General features: G+C 37.4%; 1 protein-coding gene across 1 annotated transcript in view; it reads left to right on the forward strand.

Annotated features, from left to right (window-relative positions):
* The first annotated feature begins 839 nt into the window (after window positions 1-839).
* Window positions 840-25,543, forward strand: part of LOC145673415 (dehydrogenase/reductase SDR family member 7) — a 58,653-nt gene continuing 33,949 nt past the window's right edge. Inside the window, exons 1-2 of the mRNA XM_081743101.1 lie at window positions 840-1,029; window positions 23,862-23,992. Of these exons, the coding sequence (XP_081599227.1) occupies window positions 1,019-1,029; window positions 23,862-23,992 (142 nt within the window). The 5' untranslated portion in view covers window positions 840-1,018. The remainder of the gene's footprint in view (window positions 1,030-23,861; window positions 23,993-25,543) is intronic.

A 25,543-nucleotide genomic window follows, 5' to 3' on the forward strand; every position in this document is an offset into this window, starting at 1 on the left:
TTCGTAATTTAGTGATCTTCCTTGTGAAAGGTTGGATACATTCTTCGAAAAAGTGTATTTTTTAAAAGACTGAGTTCTATATTTCATTGGAATTGTTTTCTAATTTTTAATTTGAATGAAAAGTAAGTATAATGATTTACGATGGAGGAAAACCAGTAATCGAGCTTTATTCTTTGAGGGAAGGAGGTCAGTAATCAAAGAAAACAAATACGACGGTATTTTCTATTTACAAATAATAATAATAATAATAATAATAATAATAATAATAATAATAATAATAATAATAATAATAATAATAATAATAATAATAATAATAATACCTATGAGTGTGCCGTGAGAATTCAAGTTAGACCCTTAGTGTGCCGTAAGTTGAAAAAGGTTGGGAAACGCTGAAGTACCAAGAAGAAAGTATTTGCTCGGCAAACCTTTGACTCCATAATACATTCAATCTTACCTCAATAACTGCTTACCTAGAAAATGGAAAGCTTCCTCCATTCTGTAAAATTTAATTTTTTTTTTTTTTTTTGGAGGAGGGTGGGGGTCATTTACATACAAGATAGCAAAATACTTTGGATCAAACTCGCAAACAGCCCCTCACTGAAGCGCCATGTTCTCAGTTCTATGCAAGTTTTATTGTTTAGAATTTTCTTTTTAATGTTTCACTTAAATAATATATAACACATTTTCATTTGTCTACATTCAACTTATCGAAAATCGAAAAACGGGTACACAGCTAAACAAGGCTGGAAACTCCTCTTATAGTATGTAATATCTTTGCGATGGCATACTATCAGCTTGATGCTACTGGCAACATTGTGTTGAGTGTTCTTGAAGGAAACAAAAGCACATAACCTTCCGTACTAGGCTACCCGGCTCGTATCGTATTTTCAATGACGAAACTCAATGTAAACAACTGTGGTCGCCGGCTTACTGTAGCTTACTTCTGAGTTCTAAGTTCAATTATGCTAGCTAAGCACAACTTGAGAGCGAAGGTCAATCATTTCGCTTAAACGGTTTCATGACGATAGAGTAAGTATTTCAGCTTGTAACGTTAATAATTATTTTAATAGAAAAACATTTAGCTAAACAAAGATTTAAGCTTGGATTTTAAAATTTTTGTGTATTTTAATAAATACTAAAATGTAGGAAATGCTAGTAGGAAATATTTAAGGTCAGGTATATTAAGTTGGTACTTTTATAGGCTATGTGGAAAAATAATAAGTTTTCTTCCATTAAATTATATGAATAAGTATCTTATATGAATTATTCATGAAATGAAGTGCAAGGAAAGCGTAAACGCAGTCGGGTATGAACTCTTGGGTTTCGGATAAGAGAACGATGAATTTCAGAGAAATATGGTTAATTAAAAGTAGGTGGGTATTTTTAAAGGGTGTTCGAAATATGTGTTGCCCAAAACATCCAACCGGTACACCTTTAAAAAAAAAAGTCAATATTAAATTCAACAGGAGATTGCTTAATTCCAGTAACAAAGGAGTAAGTAATCAACTGTGAGGCATTATTCCGAAGTTGGTCGTCCGCCTATTTTTCGACAAAAAAGCGTAATAGCTACGAAAATTTTAAAAGTAATAAGTTTTTAGGATAGCTTTAAAAGGGTATAGTAGATTCTTTCGTTGATTTTAAGTTTAGCGTCCCGTTCAGCAGCGAAGCTATATGAGACGTGGACCTACAGTTTAACATGGGATTCGAACCACATGAGTCCCTGCTAGAAATCGAACCAGTGTGTCCCACTCCAAAGACATATACGTTAACCGCTAATCCTCGAGGAAGCTCAAGAGGGTATATAACAGAGAAGAATAGGGTAGGGCAGAGTAAACTAGGGTAGGATAGAGTCGGGTTAGCTTAGGGGTAGGGAAGTTTCGACCCATTTTGTTATATTTAATAGAGTATAATTTCTCGTCATTACTTAAGGATGCCAAATGGAGCGTCTTTGTGCATCTAAACCATGTTCAGAATACAGATGCTCATTGCTTTCCTACTATTCAACCATGCGGTAACCTTCCACGAACTAGATTCTTCCGCTTATATAAAAAATAAGGACAAATTCCACTCTCCTTACGTATTATCATACACGCAGACGAGCAAATTATCCATTTCTTTCCGGTAAATTTTCAAAATTTTGCTAGGAAGTGAGGACCAACTTTGGAACTTAACCTGATTGTGAATAACGTACAAAGGTGGTTTCAAACATAAAACCTACTCAATTGCCATTTTAGCGCTCTGAATGCACAAAAGGGTAAGTGACATTTATTCCGTTATTTTTCAAGCTCGTAAACAGATTTGAATAACAACAGAGCTGTACACTAGGAAGGTACAGAAGTTAAGGCAACAGTTTATTTGCATAAAGAGTGGTGACAGAATTTACAGAAATGTACCTCAGAACACTTGGGGCCAATTTTTCTCTTCACGAGCTTTTATATGATATAATCAAGTGTTCAAAAATGGATTACGACTTGGATTATTCTAGAGGAGATCGAAATATTGTGAGAACAATGACTTCAACATGAATGAAAGTTAAGGCTACAATCTTAGTGTTGCTTACATGTTAAATTAGCTTCCGCTCTGCTATCATACAAATGAAACAGCACCTAAAACTGGCCATTAAACAATGCTTCCTTAATTAGAATCAATCAACAAATAAATTATATTTTGAAAGACTTAATGTGTGCAAATTTATTATACGGATCCATATATAAATTCATTGTATATGTACTTTTTCACTAAATCCACCTTTTGTATCTAAATCATTTTTTGGGGTGTGGACTTGCATTCCTTGATTCAGATTCACTTTAGGTGGCTCCAGTGTACGTACACGATATAAACTATTCTTCAAAGGACAGTAACTAACCTGTGCTAGGCGGCCATTAAAATGCACGAATATTATCTAATTGAGTCAGAGCAAGTGCGCAGCAGGGTGGCCCGAGCGATAGCGTGGGGGTCCGTCCTTAGGGAGTAGGCGCGTCTGCGAAGGTGGGTATAGACATAAACGAGGATAGCTCAAAACACTGTTTATGGAATGAAATTACTTACCTTACCTGTTGAATTATGTATTTCTACGTTACTAAGGAACTTATACATGCTATCCTGATATGTTTTCATTGCTTGCATATGTGTGTTGAAAGTAACGTAACACATTCCTAATGTAAATTTCAGAATTATGTGGATCTCTTAACTCTCGGGAATTTCTATAGTTGTGCGTCATTAGTCAGCACACTGACTTCAGTTACATTACTTCCTTTCACTTTGTATATTGTGGTTACTAGCTACCTTCGGTGAATCCGTACGTAACAGGTTCAACTTTCATTAGTGTGTCACAGGTAAGAACACAACATATGTAAATTATTTACATACTAGTCTACTCAAATATTATTACAAATTTGCTCTGTAAATTTTACAAATCTGTGGATCCGTACAGTAAATCTGCACAAACTTTTTTTTTTTTTTTTTTAAACAGTATTCTTTTTTAATGAAATGCGGTTATGTTTGTTAAAATGATAAGTAATGCATGGAGCTTGGATCAGTATTTCACCTACTAAAGGGTACTTTACGTTGTGTGTTGAACCTCCTTCATTCCCTTGAAATAAAATGTTTCCTTGACGTCACCTCTGAACTAACTCTATATTTGGATATGAAGGAATAGATCTCTTCGATGACCGTTAGACAATTCCCTCTTAATTTGAGTCAACTAACAAATATATATTATACTTTTTGAAGACTTAGTGGTAATTTGTATGGTATTTTTTCTAAAATGTGTTCGTGTCTGTTGGCTTAAGATCAGAAACAAAGATTATTGATTGAGCTTCATTTAATATTTCTCTTATTGATGGACATTTTACCTCATTGGCCGACACCACAATGTTTAATCTCGATGTAAGTTCACTACGTTACTTTCATGAATCTTCCTTTTTCAAAAATGCTTGTAACAACCTGATTAATACCTTAATTCGCTTCGTATAAGTACTTCTGTGATGTCACCTCCGAGCAGACTATATATTTGGATACGAAGGAGTATGTCTTTTCAACGACCAAGAGGACACTCCTTCACACTTGTAAATATCGTGTACATAGGCTTTCTTGGAGTTCTCCCGTTTCCTAAGCTGCAAGCTATATACATAATCATTGGATGTTAAGCTTGAAAAAGAAGGAAAGAAAAAGAAAAAAGAACTTTAATGGAGTCAACTAACAAATAAATATTAAACATTTTCAAGACGTAGGCGTAATTTGTATGGTTCGTTATCTAACATTACTATGTTTCTCTGAAGTGGGATATCGTTGATTGGCTTTAAGATCAAAAGCCAAGGTTATGGATGTAGCTTAGTTCAAAATTTCACCTGTCAATTAATATAGGGTGATATATTAAAGTATGACAGTGAAAATACATTGAGATTAAACAATATAGTTTCGACCAATGAGATAAAGTGCCCTTCAATATATGCATTCTTGAACTAAGTTTCGTATCCTTGGCTTATAATTTTAAGCGAATAAACACGATCACTTTTTAGAAAAAAAAAAGTAATGTTAAGAAAACGAACCATATAAATTATTGCCTTTAATTCTGTAAAAAGTTTATCGTTTTTGTTGGTTGATTACAATTAAGAAGGTGTCGCTTAATTGCCAATTTATTCCACCGTATCTGAATATAGGGAATTTGCTCATAGGCAGGGACGGATTTAGGCATGGGTCACATGGGCCCGAGACCAGGGCTGCAAATTTTCGGAGGCGGCAGTTTTTTAAAAAAAATATCTAAAAAAACAATAAAACTATTCCAAATACATATGTCACCAACTTCTCAATAAAATAAGCGAAAGTGATTTTTTAATGGCCGTGACTCCAATAATATTGTAGCAGATTAGTCATAGTAAATGTTGTCATAAGACAGGTGGTTATTATGGCGGTTTGATCACTTATCGGTGGATCTGCTGGAAAGGGCGGCAGTAGGCAGGTCGACTCTCGTACTTTCACAAATTGGCGTGTATTTATTTATTTATAAATTCAACAAATAATTACTAGATACAGCCCGGAGGTCATTTTACACTGGATATATAACAACAAAGAAAAGAAATAGGGAAAATCCCAATTAGGATGGTCGGTGGTGACAATCGAACCCACAACCTTCGGAATGCAGACGCAACGCTCTACTAACAGAGCTATTTCGCTCGGTTTGAAGCAGTATGGCTTACATTAGCACCATTTTTGCTTCGAAAAGAAAAGTCAGTTACATTTATTTAAACAACTGCTCGTAAAAAAAGAAAGAAAATCTTGAAGGTGGTGAAACGTAGTTATGTAGTCCGTATTTTGTTTTTTACACCATGTAATGTTGAATAGGTTAGGCAGAAGCCAGGAAAGTTTTAATGAATCTATTCCAAATACTGGCCAAAATATAGGTATTAATAGCAAAGGTAAAAGTAATATTTTAAGAAATGGATTCAGGAGAATGGAAGTTTTGGAGGGCGATGAGATTAGTGTGATTAGGGGCGGCAATTTCGCTAGGGTCCATGAGTGCAAAACATGGAAATCCGGTACTGCTAATAGGTGTTGTCGAAGAGCATTTTATGCTAAGCAAGCAAATTGACGTAATATCCACTTTGTTGTTTATTGTTGTATTTTTAGATAATAGGATGATAATGTAATAATGTTATGAAGTTATCCGAACCATACAATGCAATGCTTCATATATAGCACTTGACCAGCCTCCTCCTTAGTCCGAGTTAAGCCTGCTAAATTACACCCAGAATAAACAACTTGGTTTCAACCAATGAAGTAAAGTACTCTTCAGTAGGTGAAATCTTGAACTACACTCCATATTCGTGGCTTGTGATTTTAAACAGACAGATACGATCACATTTGAGAAAAATCATATTAATGTTAATGTTAAGAAAACGAACCATGCAAATTATTGTCTGAGTCTAAAAATTTTAATGTTTTTTTTATTAGTTGATCGCAATTAAGAAGACGTTGGTTAATAATCATAGAAAATATTTATTTCATCGTATCTGAATACGGTGTAGAATTTGCTCATAGGTAACGTCAAAGAGCAAATGCCCGTTTATAGGTGAAATATTGAACTGATCTTCACCCATATTCTTAGTTTGTGATCTTAAGCCAACAGACACGATCTCATTTTAGAAAAATGTCTTAGGTGCCTTCCATTTCAACTCAGGCAAAAAAATATAAAATTGTACCATCACCATCTCAGATATTGTTGAAACTTTTTTTATAGCAACTAGACATGTTTTTAAGAGACCCATATTTTTTTGTTTTGTCGAAAAAAATTTTCCCGCCAAGTAATGGGCCATCAAAGACGGGGAGTACAATTTATGAATTGTAGAAGACATGGAAAATGGTCAATTTCGGAGCCTCACCATTCGGCTATGGAGACAGGTAGAGTTATAATTCTTGTTGTGGTATGTACATAGGGATATAAATAAACTATATTTTATTATAGTTTGGTTTGCGCATGCGTATCTTTTTGTACATAAATTAACAAATGAACGTCAATTTATCTGAAAAGTCGAAGTTTGCGAATTTTTTTCGAGCACTTCCGGTTCGAATTTTAAAATTCTGTTTTCACGGTTGGTAAGACCTAGTTACCCGCTTTCCGAAAAAAATTTTGTATCGCTTCTGTGGTCAACCGTTTTGTCGAAAAAAATTCGAGAAATTGTAAAATTTTCAAAAATCGTCATTTTTGGGCGCCATTTTCTCGAAAACACCATTTTTTAAAATTCTGAAATTTTGTCAGATTGTTCAACTTTACCTGAATAATAAACACACCAAATATCATTCTCGACCAATGCTTCATGGATTAACTGCAGCCTTTTAAAGTTAGCGAAGTTTCGCTAATTTTGATGTCACAGTTAGCAACACTGGGAACAATAAAAGTGCAATGATTTGATGATGTTTGTGGTTCATATTCATTAAATGAAGAAGAAAAGGTTTTCTTGGCTGCTTTTTTTTATTATTTTGATTAAAAAGGCTCTCTGAAATAGTAAAATGAGCCTCCCTCTACTCCTCCGTTTTCTTAAACTGAAGTAATCTGAGGTGGAAATTACGATTACGAAACACACAAATTTCAAGTTCACTTACTTAAAATGGTCTTCGGAAACAAAATTTCACTGATTTTTTTTCTTCTTTCCTTTTTTTTTTTTTTTTTTTTTTTTACATGGACCAGTCATTTGCTTGGTGGTTGTCTTTTTTGCTAATAGCATGTAACCGTGCAGATGCTCCGATAGATGTTGGTTCACTCATAACTCATCCAGGAGTGGATCTAGGGGGACGATTTCAGCCCCCCCCCCCAGAAGAAGAAACTTTCTTATTTATATATGAATAAAACCCATCCCAGAGTTTGGAGCTCTTAAAAGTAGCTCTAAGTAGCAGTATTACAATCCCCCCCCAGAAGTCTGTCCTGGATCCGCCCCTGCGTAGCACATTGTCGATAGTCACAAAACACTTATTTTTCACTTCTCTTATGCTCTACTGGAGACCTGTACCCTGCTGAAGGTTCATGTGGAAGCATAAACAGCACTTAAACTTCACGCAATTCATGATTTTTTCATATTTCTGCTACGCACCACTTTAAACCTCACGTAATTCATGATTTATTCATATTTCTGCTACGCACCACTGGTTATCATACATATATGTATATAACAAAAGTTCCTTTTTGCAGATTTCTTAAATCTACACTTTGAATTGCAAAAGTTCGATTTTGGGGAAAGTATGGAGTTAGTTCATGGTGACCCGTTACTGCCAATAAAAACTTCGCAATTTTCCGAAAGCCAAAGATAACTTCGTTGAATACCAGTTACCGGTCGCATACTTTTCCTTTTTTCTTCCGGAAGTCGTCGCTTCAGTTCCAGGTAACAAAACGAGAGTAATACCCGGAGTTTGTACTTGCACTATACTCACGAATTCTCCTGTGGTTTTAGTGGGGACGCGGTGGCTCAGTGATAGAGCGTTCACTTCCGGTGCTTGGGGTCCCTGGTTCAATCCCAGCTCGTGCCGTTCTGCATTCCACCATTTCATTCATTTCTCATAATCACCGTCTGCTTTAGCCTAACCGGCATAACCGTAAAACTTAAAGATTTCATTTCATTTTTTTCTTCTGCGGTTTTAATACTGTGTATCTGTTTGAGCCTAAGGCTATGGCGCGTTGCCACATTCTTTGCCCCACCACTACCGTCGCAGAGACCCTTGCATGGCCGGTTTCACTGCAAAAACACTGCTTTATCGGACCTGTCTGCGTATCGAACATCTGAAAGCGATTTTTAAAGTGGGATGCAGCACCATCAGAAATCACTGACACGGTTTGGGAAATTGTAGACACCTATTTTCACGTATTCAAACCTTTTTCTATAAAATATATTTTCGCTTTTCTTCGAGTATGTTTAGAATCTTGTCTATGACTATGAGTACATGAGCCGAATCGTGTGTTTTATCGTCGTTTATTAGAGCTACTTTTAAGAGCTCCAAACTCTGGGATGGGTTTTATTCATATATAAATAAGAAAGTTTCTTCTTCTGGGGGGGGGGGGGCTAAATCGTCCTCCTAGATCCACTCCTGGATGAGTTATGAGTGAACCAACATCTATCGGAGCATCTGCACGGTTACATGCTATTAGCAAAAAAGACAACCACCAAGCAAATGACTGGTCCATGTAAAAAAAAAAAAAAAAAAAAAAAAAAAAAAAAAATCAGTGAAATTTTGTTTCCGAAGACCATTTTAAGTAAGTGAACTTGAAATTTAATGGTTTCCAGATAAATTGGATGAAAATATCAATTTTACTAAAGACTGATAGAAGTGTGTTTTACAGTGATGAAACTGTTTTTTATGTCAATGGTGGAAAACGGAGGAGTAGAGGGAGGCTCATTTTACTATTTCAGAGAGCCTTTTTAATCAAAATAATAAAAAAAACAGCCAAGAAAACCTTTTCTTCTTCATTTAATGAATATGAACCACAAACATCATCAAATCATTGCACTTTTATTGTTCCCAGTGTTGCTAACTGTGACATCAAAATTAGCGAAACTTCGCTAACTTTAAAAGGCTGCAGTTAATCCATGAAGCATTGGTCGAGAATGATATTTGGTGTGTTTATTATTCAGGTAAAGTTGAACAATCTGACAAAATTTCAGAATTTTAAAAAATGGTGTTTTCGAGAAAATGGCGCCCAAAAATGACGATTTTTGAAAATTTTACAATTTCTCGAATTTTTTTCGACAAAACGGTTGACCACAGAAGCGATACAAAATTTTTTTCGGAAAGCGGGTAACTAGATCTTACCAACCGTGAAAACAGAATTTTAAAATTCGAACCGGAAGTGCTCGAAAAAAATTCGCAAACTTCGACTTTTCAGATAAATTGACGTTCATTTGTTAATTTATGTACAAAAAGATACGCATGCGCAAACCAAACTATAATAAAATATAGTTTATTTATATCCCTATGTACATACCACAACAAGAATTATAACTCTACCTGTCTCCATAGCCGAATGGTGAGGCTCCGAAATTGACCATTTTCCATGTCTTCTACAATTCATAAATTGTACTCCCCGTCTTTGATGGCCCATTACTTGGCGGGAAAATTTTTTTCGACAAAACAAAAAAATATGGGTCTCTTAAAAACATGTCTAGTTGCTATAAAAAAAGTTTCAACAATATCTGAGATGGTGATGGTACATGCTCTGCCTGAATTGAAATGGAAGGCACCCTTAATGTCTTTGCGAATTCATCATGCAAAGAATGTAAAAGTATTTTAAAACATAAATATTTATTTATTGGTTGATCACAGTTAAGAAGGCTTTTTTTTTTTTTAATGTTGGTAATTTGTAGCGTGAATTTAATTTCACAGTTTGTTGGCAACATTGTAGCACAATAGTGTTTTCGCCCACTTTTGGTCTTGTTGCTTTCAGAGTTCGTTACTATATTCAGTCAGGTGAAGTTAATCGACGTTGTCTATTGTTTGTGACTGCATTACAGGAAAGCAGGGTTGGCAAAAACAGTTTTTTTTTTAAAAAAACTTTTTTTATTTTAAATAATTTGCTCTATGTATTTATATTACATATGGACAGAAATAAGTTTCTTTCCCCTTGGTGTTGTTATGCTGGAAGGGTCACATAAGCTTAAAGCAGAATCAAAACCGCTTCCCAGCTTACATCCCAGAAAAATTGTCCTCCATTTGGACTCGAAACCGGAATCAATTGGCTACAAATGCGATATAAGGCATTCTACCGACTCACTGAATCAAAACGCCAGACCATGACATGGAAATATCCGTCGTCGTCACCGGCCAAGAAATTCAGAACTACAACATTTGCCAAGAAAACAATGGCTACTGTGTTTTGAGACCGTATTGTACCGAGACCAAAAGTACTAGCATTAGAACGTATTGGCAAAAATGGACAGGCAGAAAGCAACCATACGTCAGAAACGAGAAGACATGCTACGAGAAGGGGTGTTGTCACTGCATGATAACGCATGGCCACATTCATTCCAATGGACCCATACATGCATAATGAGTTTCAACTGAGAAATTCTTGATCATCCTCCGTATAGCCCTAATTTAAGTCCTTTCGACTACCATTTGTTTGGGGCGAGGGCACAGTGGCTCAGTGGTAGAGCGTTCACCTCCGGTGCTTGGGGTCCCTGGTTCGATTCCAGCTCGCGCCATGTGGACTTTGTGGTGGACAAACACTGTGCTTGTGGGTTTTCTCGGGGTTCTCCCACTTTCTTCATTCCACCATTTCATTCATTTCTCATAATCACCATCTCCTTTAGCCTAACCGGCATAAGCGTAGGACGTAAACCTCAAAGATTTCATTTCATTTTTACCATTTGTTTAGATCCCTGAAGAAACACCTCCGTGGACGACGTTTCGATACACTGGAAGAGGCATAACAAGCTTTCTTTATAGTGGGTATGGACGATTTGGTGTGACGTTGGCATGCATGTTGGACCGCAATGGTTCCTATGTCGAATGTTAGTAATACCATGTGTCAAACATGAATCAGTTTCAGATATTTATCTCGGCACGTTTTTCAGTAAATCGAAAATTCCCTTTTTCATACTTCTTTGTACTGTACATTGAATCATAAATCAGTGTGCGTAGGTTGATATACACCACAACTGATTTATGTTTGTATTTCTTTGTCTTTTGCTGGTCTAGATAAGAGTTTGTTGTATTTCTGCATAACAGATGACAGCAGTAATACAGTAAGTGCTGCAACATGGTTTCGCTGAGTAAGTAGCGGAAAACATTAATAAAGATGGTGAATGTTTCATGACGTAACCACTGGGACACAGAGAGTTAGGATAGAATTGATGGGATGAAAATGTGGGAGTAGTAGTCTCTAAGTACGGTATCACCTCCGTTAATGAATATCTCTCATTAGCGGATATGTCTATAAATGCGGACAAACTTTTTGGACCCTACAAATATATACCGGTATATACAGTGAAACCTGTCTATGTTGGCCACCATCAGTTCCAGTGAAAAGTGGCCAACTTAGACAGGTGGCAAACTTACAGAAAATAAGTGTGATTGTTCTGTTTTTAGAATAAGATTTCCAGTAATATTTGATTGTAAAATTTTAATAAGCAATGGCACAACAGCTACTTTTAAATAATGTATATATATAGAGAGAGTAATCATAACAATATACATTACTAGAAAAATCAGTACAGTGTGTTTAGTAAATGTACTAGTCTGGTACACTGAATTATTCGCATTGAAAACACATTTACACAAACAACCATAAAATAGAAACTACGCAGTTTATTGAAATTGATATTGTAGCACATTGAGTTATTCAGATTAAAATAAGAAAAGCAAAATTATAAACTGAACAATTTATATGTAGTTTATATGACTTTTTTTCGAGTGACAAATGTTTTCTGTAGATACCTTTCGAAAATAATAGCAAATCATTTATTTTACAAATTTATTCAAGGTGGTTCATTCTAAACGTATTTCTTTTATTCTTTTTGGCACATGTGCACATTCTAATTTTGTAGTTAACTACCTCTTGTTAATGAGATACAAGTGTTTCCCTCCAAGTAAAAGATCTTCTGAGAAAATCTTAAGGGAATTCATTTCTCAAAACCTCCGCTACCTTTCGACAAGCAGTCAGGTGCCAATAGATGACAGTTGACATGGTTAGCTTTAACCTTGAGAATTTTCCAGAATTACTAAAGCTCTCTACTGATGAAAGGAGCCGATATAGCTAATGGGTTTACCAAAACAGACGGGGTAAACAAATACGTACAACATTTCCTGTGTTCCTGTGCGTGTTTTTTTTTTTTTTTTTTTTCACGTCTTCCTTCACCACCCCTTTATCAGGGTAGTGTTCTGGCCAGTGACCTCCAAGAACAAATCGTGGAGATCCATGCTTCATGTCTCCAGTCACAAATACAGAACATCTGCCTCTCATATGGGAATACGAAAGAGTTAAGAAAAATGACAAAACGGTATTTTGCGTGGCCAAGAAAAGCAGGTAAATTTATCATTACCATCATAGGATAAACATTGCTTCAATGCTGCCAGCTTCCAAGATAGACAGGTGGCCAACTTAGACAGGAATAAATAACGAATGTCTTATGGGAAAATGTAGGTTCAAGACGAACCAGACCAACTTAGAGAGGTGTCCAAGTTCACAGGTTTTACTGTATATAGGATGATTCAATAAGAACGTACCAGGCCCATATCGCAGCTAATACTGCACGTAGGGCCTTCAAACAAAGAATTGCATTACCAAATCGTATGTATAGAATGGAATAAAAATAGTAGCGAGATTAGTGGCGTCTCGTGAATACTTCCAACGGGGGCAACTTCAAAATTTGAAATGGAAAGTTGTAGAAGTGTTGGAATCGCGATGTATCTTGTGTGCGTACGTACAATATGAAATATCTCCTAAATCCGAGAGCATGTGTTGTGGGCTTGTTTGTCGTTGTTTCGAACAGCACACTCATTTATCGTTGCCAGTGATTGTGTGGTGGTACTCTTGTAGATCCAGTAGCTAACACGTACATGACCTTGCTCAAGACATAGTCTATGCGGCCTCGAACAGGCGATTATTGCTATGTCAGACAGAGGGTAGAAGGAGCGATGCTGTAGCCAAAACAGGTAACACAAGCGTGTAGAGTCCGAGAGTGATTAACCTCTGCAGTGAGTTAAAGTGGTCCGTGTACTGGACAAGGTGTCGTGCATTGAGTTCTACTACCCCTGTGCATTACAAGCTCGTGACGGGACGAATACGAAACTTCCACAAGCAGTGAAACCTCTTTGATTGTGTTTATGTTTGAGTGATTGTAGTTGGAAGTGTCGGTAGTAAATAACATTCATGGGTATAGGCCTACGAATTTGGAGGCATTCCAAATGCTCATGATTTTACGGGAATGCTGGGAAAATTATGGGGCTGCAGCTCGATTATATGCAGAATGCTATCCACAGCGACAAGCTATTTCCCACAATCTGCTGCGGAGATTAGCAGCACGATTGCGGCAGACAGGCAACATGCGTGGAGGCTATGGTGTCCGGAGAGGAGTCGTACGAAATGAAGACGTTGCCATTGATGTACTTGCCGCTATTGTAAAAAATCCTCATGTATCTTCGCGTATCAGTCAAGGTAGTGTCCTGCGTATTCTGTGGAAATCACATTTTCACCCGTACCACCTCTCTCTGCATCAAGAAATAAGTGATGCGGACTGTAATTTACGGCTTCTGTTCTGCAACTGGGTGGTCAATCCCGTGAGAGAACATCCGAAATTCATTCACTTCATTTTATGGACTGATGAAGCGACATTCTACAGTGATGGCAACGTGAATCTCCACAATGCACATTACTGGGCAGCGGAGAACCCTCAGTGTAGGGACTCAGGTCATTGGGTCATGGTTTTTTGCTGGTCATTTAACAGGTGCAATGTTTCGAGATTTCTTGCGACACCATCTACAGCCGCTATTGAAAAACGTACCGCTCCGTATACGTCAGACGCTGTGGTTTCAATTAGATGGCTGTCCAGCCCATAATGCTGCCATGTGTAGGGAAGAGCTAAATGTTCTATTTCCGCAACGCTGGAACGGAAGAGGTTCCAATCCACAGTTTCATCCGCGGTCGCCCAACCTTACTTGTACGGACTATTTTTCTGGGGTCGAATTAAGGATCTTGTGTATGTCAACCGATCAACTACAATTCGCAACATGCGAGACCGCATTACAACCGCATTCCGCATCATCAACGTGGCTGAGATGGAAGCTCTTGCTCACAATTACGTACAGCGAATAAATCGCTGTATTGTTGTTCGGGGACATCACTTTGAACATTTGTAAAAGCCAGGGGACGTCGACTACACTCCGCAGAAGGTAAGCTGATTCTTTAGCTCTTTACTCATCTTTCTCCAATGGCTTGAATGCCACGCCTCAGCTTTCTGACCCCATGTTTTGTTCCATACTTTGGCAACGGCACATTCGGTTCGTCTTTCTTCGTTGCAACCAACAGTTTCTTCTTCCGTTTTATTATAGCCTCGTACTTTGTCCCTCATCATAGTTCTCCCCATCCACTGCGCTTCTGTCGCAGCCATACGGAAACCACTCTCTTCAAATATTGTGTATGTCATTGATTCCCTATTTAGAGCTTCATTCAACACCAGCAAATGTATCTCTGCTGACTATTACAGTATGTATCCTTCCCTCGTCGTGGTCTCTTGCTGACGCCATTGTTGTCGCCACTTACACGGTGTGATTCCGCGTATGTACAATTGTACGTCCCGTTCGTTTCAGACCAGTATTTACTCTTCCCTTTGGTTCCGCATGCAGAAACCCTCGCATCATCTGACTTTGACCTCATAATGCGATCGTGCTGCTGCCAAAGAGGAAGAAATATGCCAACGTGTTTCCTCTCGACGTTTCTCCCATTGTGTGTTTATTTCAATGGAGGCATAACCAACTCCTGTTTGCATGTCAAATTTTGCAGATGCCCCCGTTGGAGATATTCACGATACGCCACTGGTGTCGCTACTATTTTTATTGATGTCTACACATACGATTTGGTAGTTCAGTTGTTTGTTTGACGGCTCTATATGCATTATTAGCTGAGATAAAGGCCTGCTATCGGTAGTCAGATACAAGTCTGCAACAACACCTCTAGCGGCTAAATGGGAAAGGATATGACAAAGTTTGTCCTCTAAAAGTTGCATGACATTTAATGTCCTTTCGAACGATTCCAACAGTTATACCACTTTTCATTTCAAATTTTGAAGTTGCCCCCCGTTGGATTTATTCACGAGACGCCACTGGTTTCGCTACTATTTTTGTTTGAAGGCTTTACGTGCAGTATTAGCTGCGATATAGGCCTGGTACGTTCTTATTGAATCACCCTATATATATTCTCCAGGAATTCTAAAATCCCTGTTCACTCCTTCAAACTTTTGCTTACTAGTCCTCGCGACACGTGGTAGAGATATCCCTTCTGGCTGAAAACCAATGTTGCCTCAGTTCCTTTCGTTTTTTTCTAATTGAAATATTTTTTTATTTTTATTATTGTTGTTGACTGAAAATAGGATGGAAAGGGACTTTTTCCTTATTTCTGCCGGGCTTTAACTACACAAGTGGATCAGAGGTACGGCAAAACTGAGAGCAGTTACAGCTTACATGCTCGCGAGGACTAACCGAGATTTGGGGTCGTGAAAAGAAGCAATGACTGAGGAAAAAGTCCTTTAAGCCTTCTCGATCTTTATGCATCCAGCTGGGGAAGCATAAGGACTCTCTGTGCGTTCTGTGACATATTACAATGTGCACTATAATAGAAACTCCCGCTTCTTTTGAGTTGTGTGAAACACTGAGAAGTTAAGGCGTGCGATTCAAAACAATCGCCGGGAAAACTTAGCGCGAAGGTATTGTTTTTTCACGACAACGCACGTCCACAAACGGCCAAGCGTACGCGAGAGCTCTTGGATGGCTTTGAATGAAAGGTGTTCGATCACTCACCGTAGAGCCCGTATTTGGCGCCGAGCTACTACTACCTCTTCCCAGCGATGAAGACATGACTCGCTACACAACACTTTGATACTGACACCAAACTGCATGCAGGTATGAGCCAGTGGTTGAAATCGCAGGCGGCACATTTCTACCTTGGCGGTATTGAAAAACTTGTTCCATGGTATGATTAGTGTCTTAACTTGCATGGCGATTATGTGAAAATAGCTTAAGAGTGTATCTTTCACATGTATATAATACAATTTGGTTTGTTCATCTGTTATTTTTTTTTTAAATTTCAAAACGTCTGTTCTTTCTGGACAGCCCTCGTACATATATATGCTTGGCCGTATGTGGACGTACGTTATCGTGAAAAAGAACAACACCTTCGCGCTAAGTTTTCCCGGCATTTATTTTGAATTGCACGCCTTAGCATCATTATGAGAGAGAACCCTCCCTTTTACGGACGCGGGCCTCTTCTTTTGCGCCAACGCTTTAGTAACCTCTTCATCATCCTTCTTTGTAACCCAGACAAAGGCTTCGAGAAGATTCAGTTTCCACCTTACAGCCCAAATTTAGCACTGAAGCCTTGGCAACAGCGACTGATTCAAATGACTGCCTCCAACAAACTAACGCAGCTAGGCAGTGAAAGCTGATATTTCTTTCGTAGATGGCACTGTATGCCATAAACAGTTTCAGTATGAGTGAAGCCGCAAACTTTTGGAAACACTCTCGTACTTTAACAGTTCTTGAATTGTATTGTATAATTTGTATTGTGTTATATTTTGAGAGTTTTGCGTCCTATGTACTGCCCTTAGACGAATTCAGACGATAATAAATGAGTAGTAGAAGAACCTTACATATTACCATTGATCTTCCATTTACCTTCGTAATGCCTTCGACCGATTGCGCATGAAAACTGACTAATATTTTTTAAGAGTTCGATTTATCAAACCTCCTTTATATTGTACCTCTGTCTGTCTGGTGAGAGCCCGGTTTCGATTCCCAGTGGGGACACTGGGATCGAAAAAGTTTAAAAGCTTTTTCAGACCAGCCATCCTGAGTGAGGTTTTCCTCATTCATACCAGGCAAATGCCAGGATGGTACCTAACATGGAGGTCCCAGGCCGTTTTTCTTCCTTCCCTTTCCGAGGGACGTCATTCTTTATACTTAACATCCTAACATGGCCATGGATGCGGAAAGCCCAGAAACTAATTTTTAATCTCTAATTGTAACTCTGTCTATCCGTGAAACAAAGAATTGCAAGAATTAGTTGGTGGATCACTGTCAGTTTTGGCCAGAATGGAGTTAGTTGATGGAAATCATCCATTGATCAGAAGTGGTAGAAAGAACCATTGATCACTATAGAGCAGAAATGGCGATAGATTGCGAAAAGCGGTTTATTGGAATCGATTAAGTATCCCAAGAGTACATTTCGTCTCCATTGTGAGCTCTCTACTAAAACAGGGAGTGATAGAAACCCACTACTACTTTCAATAAGAGCTAAAACGATGAGATGGCGAGAAGCACTTTTTTCTTTTGAATTGATTTTGCCTTTTAACCCTCTATTCAAAGTGGAAGTAACATAAATCAACCACTTCCGGTTTTAACATTGATCGTATAGAATAAGAACAATAATAGATAGCGAGAAGAAACGGTTTCCTGTTATCAGCTAAACACCCCAAGAGTATATTCTATCTCCACCCTAATATTTGTACTAAACCGGAAGTGGGAGCTATTTTCTACTACCGTTCCGGTTTCAACTTTGAGAAAATATCACCAAAGTCCTTCACGTAGTGTAAACGTGACACTTTTTTTATTTTATTTATTTATTTTATTATTTTTTTTTTATAGATCTGAACCATTGCCAGTGCCGTGCCGCGGAGAATCAGCATCCGGCCGTACATACGAGTGCGGTCGACAGACCAGCCGCGAAGCGCCACCATCGTTGGCGCGAAGCGTAAGAACATTTTCAAAAATTAACAGTTTTTTTATTTTGAGCTTTTTTTATTACATTTTCCTTCCATTTTATATATATTTTCTTTTTCCCGAATTTTGCGCCCCCTCACCTCGGCGCCCGGGGCCGTCACCTCGCTCGCCCCCCAACGGCATGGCACTGCCCATTGCAGTTCCTTTGGGTGCATTTCCACAGTAATTGAACCCAGGACCTCTTACGCCAAAGGTTCCCACGTTAACCACTAGACCGATAATGAGAGCCGTGTGATTTTTAATGTAATTATTATTATATTTTCCATGTAATTACTGAACTTCACTATAAATAAATGGGACATGTTTGTAGTATTGCATAGGAAGCACAGTTAATTATTTATCATGGAGATGGAAAGAAAGAGAAAAGACGGGAGTGTTACAAAACATCACAGTATCTGGTATGAGATTTGGATAATGAGTTCTCCGTAAATCATTCGCTTCGTTGATCCTTCTATTAATAGTTGTTAAAAAAATACGATACTTGGTTACATAACATTTCTATTACATAACTGATTCATAATAAAGGATATATAAAAATCCAATGAAATGCCATAAAAAGAAATTACCATCGTAGATAGGTGCGATTTAAAAAAAAAAATTCTCATGCATAATTCTTTATCGTGCTAAGGTGAAGGTCAATATTGCGTGTTTTATAACGAACTATTTGCGTTGAGATGATATTTTAACTTGACAAAAGTATCCGTAAAAGTTTGTTGAAGCTTAGCGTTTCTTTTTAGCACTCAGGTTATGAGACGGGAACCTACAGTTTCAGGTGGAATCTGAACCACCGTGATGCGTTCAATAATTTATTATCTGAAATCGAACCCATAAACTGTGAACCAAAAGCTTGTGCGCTTAACGCTAGTCAACGGGAGATCTTATCTCTAAAAATATTCCCTAATTAGAAAATACAGAAAACACACTTCCATCTTAATGTAGGCTTTTGACTTGTACATATTTTTCCGAGCATGGTAGAATTATACCTAGGTATGCATCTATCAGTCATCACTGGAATCATCAATAGATTTACATATTTAGCCTCCATGCTGTTCTGTCCTTATCTCTTCTCTTTATCCTCCAGTAGCTCCCGTCATCTTTCACATCGTTCAGCAACTGATATCGCTTCCTTCCCCTTTTCATTCTTTCCAGAATCTTCCCTTCCAGCCCGTCAGTTGTTAAAAATTTCCTTCACAAGTAGTAAACTCTCCACATCTTTTTTTTTTTTTTTTTTTTTTTTTTTTCTGGGAATGTCTTCATTTCTTCACTAACTCTTTCGGGGACTTCCTCATTCTTAACTCTATTCTTTCAATCGATTTTCTTCATATCAACATCTCGACCGCCTTTAGTCTTCTTCTTTTGTCTGTCCTCAGTGTGGGTCGGGTCTGCGGTGGCTTAGTGGTAGAGCGTTCACCTTTGGTGCATGGGGTCCTTGGTTCGATCCCAGCTCGTGCCAAGTGAGCTTTGTGGTGTGCAAACACCATGTGCAGGGGTTTTCCCGTTTTTTTCCCACTTTCTTCATTTCACCATTTCATTCATTTCTCATCATCATAATCTCCTTTAGCGTAGCCCGCATAACCGTGAGACGTAAAACTTTTTTTTTTGTTTGTTTGTTTTCAGTGTCCAGGTCTCTGCTCCGTAAAGAACAACACTTCATACAAAGGACTGTATGAGTCTTTTCCTAAGGTCTTTCTTCAGTGGTGCTGTTAATATTCTCCTTTGCTTAGAAAACGGTTCCTTAGCCAATACAATTTTAATTTTTACTTCATCTTAGCAATACAAGTCATAGCAATGTAGCAATATTTCTTTTATCTTTTCTAACCTTTACTGTAGAATAATGGGAATCACAATACTAAATATGATTGGAGATTTAATAGGTCATCGCTTATTTTTATTTTTATCACACAACCCAGGAGTTAGTGTCCGTAGTCTTGTGTTCGATTCGTGGCGGGGTTGCAGATTTCTCGGTATTAACCCAACTATACATTTAGAAAGCCAGTGGTATCAATGATAGGAGTTGCACACCGTACAACTAAAAGCCGTCTGGATGTTCATAGCTCTTCGCAAGTTCTAACGCCAAGAATTTTACTTTATTTTTAGACTTACATCAATTCGAAAATACAATATTTTCTCTATATTTGTATTATTTTTATGTCTTTTCCTTCCCCCCTTCTTTTCGTGGTTTATCTATTTCATGTTAAATTAAAACGTCATTTATGTTTCAGATAGTTGTAAGAAAGCACGCTGGCGCTGTATTATTAGGAAAAAGAAATTACTACTACCTTACATCTTGGAGATGAGCCCAGTAATAACGTACTGTTTCAGGACTTCCTTAGTTTCTCTTTCAATTCATCTTCCGTTAGTCCACCAAATTATAGTTTTATCTGTCCATAAAATCCACGCTTCAATGTGCGTCCACAACAACTGATTTTCTGCAGTCGTTCCACTGCGATTTTTTGACCATCCACCACATAGCCTGGATCTTGCTCCGAGTTATGTCGTATTGTGCCTGTCTGTGCCTTATTGTGCCTTCCATTTGCCTGTGCCTTATTTTCATGTCTTCGTATATTTCAAGACATTCCTAGTCGGTAAGGATTTTCATAGGGATGAATAATTGCAGACAGCTGTCATACACTAGTTCCACTTCGAGGCGGCTGACTGTTACAACATCGGAATACAATAGTTGATCCTACGATATAAGAGCTAGTGAGCAATGGATTTTAGATATAAATTTAGCTTCATAAAAATAAGCTTCATATCGACTTTCATTTCTCTGCTCAAATCGAAAACCGTGCATAATTACGATATCCACTTACAACATTGGTTACTGTAGTGATTAAACGGTAATAGATAACGACAAGCAGTTTTTAATACGGATTCTGTACCGCAAGGATAGGTTCCACCTCCGATTTGATTCCTTTATTGCAATCGTAAGTAATAGGAATTTAGTATTACTTCCGGATTCAGAAGTGATCTCCATAGAGGAAACGGCAATACAACTCAAGAAGTTTTTCTTTTCTTTATGAATTCAGGAACTCAAGAATAAATTTTATCTTAGCTCCTGGTCTTCTACTGAAACCGGAGCTAATAAAACCGTATATTTTCTGATTCTGATTGTAATATTAATTTCTATCTTGTCAGGTAGTCTAAAAACTATTAAACCTTTTGCTCACGAGATTCTTATGAATCGCAGCGGTCGGCCATAATCATTTTTGACAGCTGACAGTTGATGCTACTAGATGTGCAAAAGATGTTGGAATCCTTATAATCAGACGTAAGATATTGCTCTGTGAAGCTGAGTGAACTTCTCGCAAAATTGCGCTACATTTTACAGTTGTATTTCCATAAAGGCGCAAAATGCTGCAGAAACTCGTGAAGAAATTTGTGCTCTTATGAACAAGATACGTTAACAAAAGGAACAGCAAAAAGATGATTCAGCCGCTTTCGGTCTGGAAAATTCGATGTTCAAGATATTTCTCGCAGTGGCGATTAATTACAGTAAAACTGAATAATAATCTGATAAAATTCGAGCAAAGATCGATATAGAAGCAATCATGACATCACCAGTGGCGTACAGATCCGTCACCAAGCAAAGGTAAACCATTTGGAGAAGGTTAGCTAGAATATAAAGCCCGAGATTTGGGTGCCACATGGTCTGACTTCAACACATTTACTGGATCGAATCTATTTGCAATTTTCTACTGAAACATAACGAATTCGAGCCTTTTCTCAAGATGGTGATCATGAGTGATGAAAAGTGGATAACTTACGACAACAATGTGGAGAAAAGAATCGTGTTCAAAGCGAGGAAAAGCTCCACAGTCTGTGACGAAGTCCACATTCGAGGCCAGGAAGGCGCGTTTGGTGAGATTGAAAGGGTATTGTGCATCACGAATTGGTGAACTGCTGCTGCTCGACAAAAAGATAGACTCGGACCTGTACTGTCGACAGTTAGCACGAATGTGCACCTAGCAATCGAAAGGAAAGGCTCGGAACTGGCCAACAAAAAGCATACTGGCAACACGAACCGCACATATCTGTGACGACCCATCAAAAATTGAGAGAACTTGGCTGAGGGACTTTTAATGCATTCACCATATAGCCTGGACCTGGCACCGTCAGATTATAATTTGTTTCGGCTTCTGCAGAAATCCCTGAATGGTGTTGAGTTTCAGAACAGACCTTTGAAGACCACGTGTTCTAATTTTTTGACCAGAAAACCACAGAAGTTCTGTACCGACGGGATTATGATGTTGCCAGAAAAATTAAAGATTATCACACTAACAAAAATGTATTACTCCTATGTCTGATCAAAACTGGAATATGCTGCTGTGATCTGGAACCCATCGCAACAGTAATACCAACACCAACTGGAAAAAGTCCAATCTAAATTTATCAAATACTTAGCATGTAAAAGAACTGGAACTTACCCATCTTACGGAAACTGTCTTACATTAAAAGACAAGTTCTGTATCCCTACACTTGAACAAAGGTGTAATGTGAAAGATTTGATTTTTCTCTATAAAATAATACAAAATGAGCTTAACTGTATGAATCTGATATCGACACTAAATTTTCGTGTTTTGATACTTAAAACTCGTGTTGACAACTCTTGTCTGTTCTATTAACAATAATAATAACAAAAAAATCAACGTTTTATCTAAGTCTCCAATCTGGAGAATAAGCTCTTCCAATAACAAAATATGTAGCGAACAAATAGAAATTGACATTGTAATATTAAAAAAAAAAAAAAAAAAATGTAAATTTATTTTGGAACACATCAACAGTGTAATTGGGCTTATGCTTGTTGTGTTGTTCACAAATAATAAATGAGATCATCGAATAAAATAGTGCATATGTGGTTTCATTATGTTATTTTAAAATCATAATAAATACAGGGGTATCAAAAAGGATTTTACAGCTTTGAAAACTCATGTTGATTATTCATGTATCTTACAGACATAGTTTTGGTGACATTTTGTAGCAAAATACATGAAGTTTTGACTCACGTAGTACACTAGTTGAGAAACAAGCCACCGCAAGTGCTAGCGACAGTTGCAGCAAAGGTGGCTGCCTTAACTGGTTCCGAGCGTGCTAGCTGTGTGTTTTGGTTTGAAGAATCCAAGTCTGCGACAACTGGGTAACGTGATTTTCGTACAAAGTATGATAAAGATCCTCCCAGTAGGCCTAGTATTTATCAGTGGCATAAGTGTTTTATTGAAACTGGATGTTCAGTAAGACACAACAAATCTTTTGGTCGTTTCCGTACGTTTGAAGACGCTGTAGAGGAAGTGAGACTTCAGATAGGATGTGTGTCGCATCACCAATTGGAAGCTACATTGAACCTCTTTTAGGTAGAAGGTTAAAAAAAAAAGAAAAGAAAAGAAAGAAAAAAACGATGTGTTTCGCTACAAAATGACACGGAAACCATGTCTATAAGCTAAATAAATAAATCAGTATGAGTTTGTTGTAAAGTCCTTTTTGATACACCCTGTATATTTTGAATGTTAACCTCTAAAGGCTTAATACTTTTTAAACAGCCTGATAGTAATAAATATAGATAAAGTTAGAAACATCTTTTGATATGAATTCAGTGCTCGAAGAACAAGTTTCATCTGTGACCGTATCTCTCTATTTCAATCAGAAGTTGTAGACCTATTACTTTCAGTTTCACTATTGAATCTGAGCAGTTTGGAATTCTACCATAATTTCAGAATGTGAAACGGAATTCACTTGTTTAACAATCTGAAATTACTGCAGTTAAACTTCTGAGGGATAAGTTGTTATTTTGGACGGCTAATATGAAACTTTAGTTGAATGTAATGAGTGCTTGCTTATTTTTGTGTCTTACTGTGTCTTTTTGTGTCAAACTTTGATTTGTATCTTTCCAGCGCAATGATGGACTTCCTTTCATTTGTTGGATTGTTGGTAGTTATTTACGTGCTGGTATATCTTATAACTCTGTCGGTAACGGATTGTGATCTTGGACTTGCATGGGCAGAGAAATTTGGACAGCCATTAAGTAAGTAATCGAGATGAATAATGTTACAATATAAGTTTGAACAACCTTACTTCCAAAATGTGTAGTTATAAGGTAGTAGTATACATTATTCGAAGATTCAGTTTACGCATAAATATCATTTTTGCTTACGTACTTAATTTGCAGTCATGAAGTTGATTACGAATGCTTTCCTAAATGTTTAAATACAATTTGTGATTTTCAAGTAATCGAGTTGTTAACATGGCTACCTTATTTATAGTTCTAGATTCAATTTCTTGCAAGAGCCTCTATAAACCACCAGGGTAAGGACATGTTGGAAATGAAATGAAATGAAATTTTACGTCTCAAGATTATGCCGGCTATGCTAAATGAGACGGTGATAATGAGAAATGAACGAAATGGTGGAATGCAGAAAGTGGAAGGAAACGGGAGAACCCCGAGAAAACCCCACACACACGGTGTTTGTCTACCACGAAGCTCAATTGGCGTGAGCTGGGATCGAACCAAGGACCCAAACACCAGAGGTGAACGCTCTACCTCTGAGTCACCGCGGGCCCTAAAGACATGTTGGGTTCGTGTTAGAGATCTTACGATTACTTCTGGTTCGAAAGATCCATGTGAAATTAGGGACGTTGACATTTTTTAGAATATCGAAAATCGATATCGACAAAATATCGAAACATGATCGACATCAAAAAATATGAAAATACCGTCAAATCGAAAAACATCGAAGTATCGTAATATTGAAAGATACCGATATTTTGATCAGTAAAATTTTTCGATACTGTTATTTTCAATATCTAAAAAAAAAATAGATCGATTGAATATATCGAACAGTTCTACTTTAACCTAAAAAATAATAAATTAAGATTTCATTTCATTTTTAAACATGCAAACACAACGGGTTTTCTTTAAGTATATGATCAAATTTTCTTGCTACATCAGTCATTTCTGTGTTAAACAAGGATAGTTTAATTGAGAAAGTGTACAAATGTATGTTGAGTTATGAAGTTTCGAGGGAGGGTCCGAATCTGGTGGATCCCCCGTGGCTATGCTCCTGGTAGAAATGAACCATTTCCATTTTCAACATTGATCAACATAGGACGAAAACAGCATCAGATAGCGAGATTTTTTAAAAATAGTCCACCGTCACGAGAATAGATTCCATTTCATTTATCTCTTTACTAAAACCAAAATAAATGGTAGAAATTTACTAGAAATTTGAGTTTCAATATTGATATTTATGGAACAAAAAACGGTAAGAGATAGTGAGAAAGCTTTTTGTAACGGATTCAGGATCACAGAAATGGAATTCATCTCCGCACTCAATTTCTTACTAAAACTGAAAATAGAAAAAAAAAAAAAAAACTAATCCAATTTCCGCAGGGGTGGATCCAGGACGAACTTCTGGGGGGGGCGTTGTAATACTTATACTTAGAGCTAGTTTTAAGAGCTTCAAACTCTGTGATGGAACTCTGTTTTATTTATACAAAAAATTAAAAAAGTTTCCTCTTCTGGGGGGGTGGGGGGTGATCGCCCCCTGGATCGCCACTGTTCCTATTCAATAATAAT

The sequence above is a fragment of the Thermobia domestica genome, chromosome 16 (genome assembly GCF_964235325.1).
Source record: "Thermobia domestica chromosome 16, izTheDome1.hap1.1, whole genome shotgun sequence".
NCBI lineage: Eukaryota > Metazoa > Arthropoda > Insecta > Zygentoma > Lepismatidae > Thermobia > Thermobia domestica.